The sequence below is a fragment of the Petaurus breviceps genome, unplaced genomic scaffold (assembly GCF_028583685.1).
Source record: "Petaurus breviceps papuanus isolate PSGF00001 unplaced genomic scaffold, PetGlider_PUasm1.0 64, whole genome shotgun sequence".
Taxonomy (NCBI): Eukaryota; Metazoa; Chordata; class Mammalia; order Diprotodontia; family Petauridae; genus Petaurus; species Petaurus breviceps.
Window position 1 is genome coordinate 6880308 of NW_027186428.1, and position 6058 is coordinate 6886365.

Here is a 6058-nt window from a genome sequence, read left to right on the forward strand (position 1 = left end):
ACAACAGCCACTCAGATTGTTACATTGGGACTTTTCTTGGAAAGCAATGGATTTAAATGGGCATTTTCTATAGGTTAGCTTTTCACAATGGTAACATTTTTAGGCTAGTAACTAAAAATTCAATAGAAGAACTTGCTGAACTGTAGCATGTTTATTTCCATTACTCCAATTTAGCATGTGAGAAAACCTTCCTCAGCTGGGAATAATCTATAGTCTTTCAAATATTAAGTATTCTAAAATGTACTATGGGGAAGAAAGAAGGAACAAATTATAACACTATATAATGGAGCAGAAATGTTTCATTGAAGTACATCAGACAGAAAAAAGGAAGTATTCTTTTAATTTATTCCAGAATAAAAACATTCCAAACAATTTCAAATGTCCCTCTAGTATGTGTCTTAAGGAAAAAGCAATAACCTTTTACAATAGAAAACTAGTCTATCCCTTTGATATTAAGACAACTTGTAGAAATGGGAACATCACTTGATTGAAAAAGGTTGCCTAGGTACTTTATAATTAGAAAAAGACTCCATTACAATCATAAAATCTTTCAGCTTGAAAAGAGCAGAGAACACTTATCTCAACCCCCTCATTTTACATATAAAGAAACTGAAGTCTAAGATCACTGAGCAAATAGATGCACTGATATTTTAGAATGTTTTCTTTCATACAACATATTAAAACTGGTACCATAGTCTTCCTGTTTGTTCAAAGCCTAAATATACAAGTCATTCCTTATGTGTAGACATTAATAATTAACAAGTTGCTTTTCAGTTGGAATGCTGTTTCACTGTTTTCTTTAAATATTTAGCATGCCATATTGTATAATGTCAACAAACAAACATCTGTAAGGCTCAAAACAAGACATCAGATTCACAGATTCAAAAGTATGGCACAAAGGTGCTGGATATAGCCCAGGATTTTTAAAACATTCACAATACTTCATACAAAAAAAGGGGACTCACTGGTGTCAAATGCCACTAAATTCATTTATACAACGTGTAAATCAGTAATTTAAATAAGACCATAAAAATCAAGGGAAAACTACTGCATAAACTCCCTCTTTAATAATTAGCTCTATGTTCCACTAGCAAATATCTGGGCATTGCTTCTTTTTAAAGTATAAAATGTCCTTGCAGGAAGAATCCCATTTCACATTCACAGTACAACTGGAATTACATTCACAATGGTCACAATGGCCGCTCTGTGCCAGGTTTTCTAAAGTGAGGTAGGTAAAAAGTTGATTGTGGGATGGGAGCTCAGATGGCTAGGACTCATTTGTTTTATATCTGCTCTTCTTTAAAATGGTGTTTAAAATGTTAACCATGTGGTTAAAAAAAAAAAAACCAAACCCTTAATGAAGACCTTGCCTAAAAAGAGAATAAACTATTTCAAAAAATGTCAGAACACTATAAAATACAGAGTCTTCTCTTCATTTAAGAACAAAATACAATTGATTTGCCAACCCATCACACCTCGAAGAGGCCAGATGACAGGGGCTGACCCCAAAAAGTCGTTTACACCACATCATTGGTTTTTGGCCTAGGAGTATGGCATATAGAGAACCAACAAACATTGAATTATATTCAATTAAGGGACCAGACCAGCTGTTGCCCTTTTTAACCTTTCAGTCTTAGTACCCAGGGTATAACAGTTATAAATATGAATTGAATTTCTAAAGGAAAAGTGAATTCTCTGAGGATTTGACATCTGCTGGAGGTTCAGGCATGAATTGATGGGCCCAGCACCATAGGGAAGCCTATGTGGGGGATGTGAGTGGGACAAGGTTAGACTGGGCACCAGGTATGGATGCCAAGGAGTGGCAGGCCGGCTAATGGTGGCTAGACCTTCGACGGAGACAACGCCCGGCTAATGGCTCTGGAAGAGGTCGGTGCCTGGCCAGCGCTTGGACCCCGCGGTGGAGGCCTGGATGGACGCAGAAGGGAAGGCAGGGGGGCCAGGTCTGGCCTTGGCCTTCTTTCGGGGCGCCATGGGGGAGGCGCCCAGGAACTTACTGAAGGAGCCGGACTTCCTGATGCCGCGGGCCAGGTCTTGCAGCATCAGGTCGTCGGCCAGCACGCCCAGGAAGGCGCTGGTGGTGGAGCTGAGGATGGAGGCGGCCACCTGCACAGGGCGCCTGGTGGGGCCATCGTGCTCCGCCGGACAGCGAAGGGCTGGGTCGCCTAGCAACAGCCGCAGCGCGTACGAGGCGCCGGGCCGCAGGTACTGGTAGGCACGCCGCCCGCTGTGGTCTCGGGCGAGCACCTGCGCGCCGAGGCGTTCCACCAGCAGGACGGCCGCGTCCTCGTGGCCGTGCAGGGCCGCCAGGTGCAATGGGGTGTAGCCGCCGTGCGAGCGGGCGTTCACGTCGATGGGAGCCCCGCCGCGGCGCGCTACTTCCACCAGCTGAAGCACCATCTCGCGGTCACCGCTTTTGGCGGCCCAGTGCAGGGCCGTGAATCCGGACATGAAGTCACGCTTGGCCGCCAGGTTCCGATCCCGCAGTAGCAGCCCATGAAGCTGGTGAGTCCAACGCCCGCCGGCCGCTCTCACCAGCCACTCGTGCTCGGCCGGCTCCAGGGGCACGGTGGGCGGCGGCGGCTGGGGGACGGCGGAGGGCAGCTCCTCGATCTCGGGGCTTAGCAGTCGCGGGCCGGCCCGGGACAGGCGCCGGAGGTGAGGGGACCGTCCGCCCCCCAAAGCAAGACTCAGGCCAGGCTCCTCCACCGAGAGCCGCCGCCGCAGCCTCGGGGAGTCCCCGGGCACGGGCAGCAGGGACGAAGCTGCCACCGCCGGCTCTTCCGACATCTGCCGCCGCAGGCCCTGCTCCTCAGCCCGGACCCGGATCACCGACGGCACGCAGCGAACAGGCAGCATGCAGGGCTTCCGCGGCTGGAGCGGGGGCAGCTCCCCGGGCGCAGCCGGGGTCTGTGGAGGGGCTGCGGCCATGTCCCTGGACTGCAGGGCTGCAGTTGGGGTGGGGGCGGCGGCGGCGGCTGCTTCTTTCAGGTCTGGGAACGGGGGCAGCTCCTCCGACGGCGGGGACGGGAGCAGCTCCTCCGAGGGCGGGGACGGGGTCAGCTCCTCAGATAGCAGGGACGCGAACAGCTCCTCCGACGGCGGAGACGGAGACCTGTGCTCCTCGGCGGCGGCTGGATCTGGGGATGCTTGCAGCAGTTGCTCAGCCCGAAAGTCCGCAGCCAGCTCCTGGGCCCCCGGGGTCGGAGGGGCCCCCGGGGTCGGCTGGGCCCCCAGGAGCGGGTTCCCAGCGGCTTCGGGCGGCGTCAGGGGCGCAGGTCGTGGGGCGCCGGAGACGCGCGGCTTCCTGCGTAGCACCACGAACTTGACCCCATCCAGCTCTTTGACCACCGCCACGTCGTTAACGAATTGCTTGAAACATCTCCTGCGGGCAGCCCGGCCGCCCGGGTCCCCGGCGTCCAGCAGCGGCTTGAAGCGGCTCACGAGCTCCGAGTTGCGCACCTTGCCCCCGCGCTCCTGTAGGAAGCCCAGCACTGCCGCCTGGCTCACCCCGGCTGCCGCAGCCGCAGCCGCCGCTGCCAGCGCCATCCTTTCGGGCTTCGGGGCTGTCCGGATCCTCTCCTGGCCTTGGCAGAGCCTCCTGCGGCGAGCCCCTCCCCCGGCTCTCCCGGAGCCCGCTTCCCACCTGTCGGCCCTGGCTGGCAGCTCCTTCCTCGGGGCGCTGTTCCCAGTCTCTGGCAGGTGGGCGCTGCAGGGGGAGGGTCTCTGTGGGGGGGGGGGGGGATCGACAGCAGAGGAATCTGGGAGTTGTAGTCTGGGCAGGCTCAGGCTTACCTGAGTTTAACCTTTGCAGCACCCCTCCCCCACTTATGCGGAGGGGCGTTTACATCTGTCATAGCTAGATCTAGAGAACCTCTCTCCTTTGAGATTTTTTCTCCTTTTTTTTTTCAGTTGGCCGACCCAATTAGAGCTGTTCACCATTCCAATGGGCGCTGAAGCTCTGCCTACTCTTAACAGTTTATACTGCCTGAGCTGTGAATTGGGAATACTCTGACTTCTCTTCTTCCAACCTTCTGGGAATTCAGGCACGCCTTAATGCCAACTCCCCCTAAAGGCCCCTCTTGTAGTTGGTTGCTATTCCCCTGGGAAGTTCAATAACTTTTAAGTGTCAAATGGCTTTCTTGCCTCATTTCTTATTCATTTGAGAAATTAAAAATGAATATGTGAGGCTTAATGCTGCCTGTAAGGTAATACAGTTCCAAATTGCTCTTCAGAATGATTGGATCAGTTCATAACTCCACCAACAGTGTGGAGTTTTTTGTGCTATGTCTTTTTTGTTTATGCGTGTATTTGAGTGTATTTTGTTTATGTCTTTCAGAATATTCAGGCTTGATTGAGGCAGTCTGTTATCATATCAGGTAATACCTGATTTTAGATTAATTTTAAAGCAACTAATTTTTAGTTATTTTCAATGCACATTCTCAGGAGACCATGTACATTATTAAAAGAACTCCGAGGTTTATCACCTAACAACTATCCAAGATGGTAAAAGATTTTTTTAAATTCAGTTTTGGGGGCTACAGCATAGATCGGGAGCAATAATTCACTATTGATAAAGCTACAAGGAGATCAGATTGTTTTGGAAAGCAATGTGGAATTATATAATAAGTTTTAAAATTTTTTTCATATTCTGTGACCCAGCAATCCCACTATTAGATTTCTATTGCAAAGAGGTTATTGACACAGAGAAAATAACCTATTTGTACAAAGTAGTACTATGTAAATAGTAAAAAAAAAAAAAAAAGTAAACAAATTATATTCCCAGAGGGGGATTGGTTGAATTAAGTACTGGTATATGAATGTAAAGAGAGACCCCTGAGTATAATACATAGCTCAGCCTTGGAGTCTGAAAGACCTGAGTTAGATACATACTAGCTGGATGATCTTGAGCAAATAACTGCATCTCTTCTTAGTACCCGAGGCCACTTTATGAGATTTTAAATTACAGAATAGCAGATGATTTACATCAGTGGAGAAAATTTTCACGTCAGGGAGTTCACTTCACTGAAAAAAAAACCCCTAGTTTTAGTATCTCCCTACTCCCATTAATTTAATGAAATATTATGTGATAAACAATTGTGAAGTTATTTTTAAAAATATATTTTATCTTTCCCTGTTACATTTAAAACAATTTTAAAATATTTTTTTAAAAGTTTAGAGTTCCAAATTCTATCTCTCCCTCCCTCTCCCTCCACCCCTCTCTGAGACTGTAAGCAGTCAGATAAAGGTTATATCTGCATTTATGTAAAACATATTAGGCACTTTGTACAGGAAGACTCAAAAGAAAAAAATGAAAGAAAAGTGAAAAAGAGCATGCTTCAGTCCATATTTAATCAATATTGTTCTTTCTCTGGAGTCAGATGCTATGCTTCATCATTAGTCTTTTGGGATTGTCTTGGATCATTGTATTACTAATAATAGCAAAGTCATTCACAATTCTTCATCGAATAATATTGCTGATATATTGTGTGCAACATTCTCCTGGTTCTCTTCACTTCACTATGCATCAGTTTGTGTGATTCTTTCCAGGTTTTTCTGAAATCATTCTGCTTGTCATTTCTCATAGCACAATAATATTCCTTTACAATTGTATACCACAGCTTGTTTAGCCATTCCCCAATTGATGGGTATCCTTTCGATTTCCAGTTCTTTGCCACCACAAAAAGAACTGCTATAAATATTTTTGTACATATAGGTCCTTTTCCCTATTTTTGGATATCTTTGGGATATAGACCTAAGAGTGGTATTTCTGGATCAAAGGGTATGGACAGTTTATAGCCCTTTGGGCACAGTTCCAAATTGCTCTTCAGAATGATTGGATCAGTTCATAACTCCACCAACAGTGCATCAATGTCCCAGTTTTGCCACATCTCCTCTAACATCTAACATTTAGCCAATCTGATAGGTGTGAGGTAGTACAAGAATTGTTTCTAAAAGGAAGACTTTTGAAATAATTTAGAGATGAAAGCAGATCCACCACATTCTCTCTCTCTCTCTCTCTCTCTCTCTCTCTCTCTCT

At 47.2% G+C, this 6058-nt stretch overlaps 1 protein-coding gene across 1 annotated transcript; it reads right to left on the bottom strand.

Moving 5' to 3' along the window:
• Window positions 1-352: 352 nt before the first annotated feature.
• On the bottom strand, window positions 353-3597 carry SOWAHA (sosondowah ankyrin repeat domain family member A). Its single transcript, XM_069103717.1, has one exon. The coding sequence runs from the start codon at window positions 3565-3567 to the stop codon at window positions 1870-1872; it is 1698 nt and encodes a 565-aa protein (XP_068959818.1). The 5' UTR covers window positions 3568-3597; the 3' UTR covers window positions 353-1869.
• Window positions 3598-6058: the final 2461 nt, after the last annotated feature.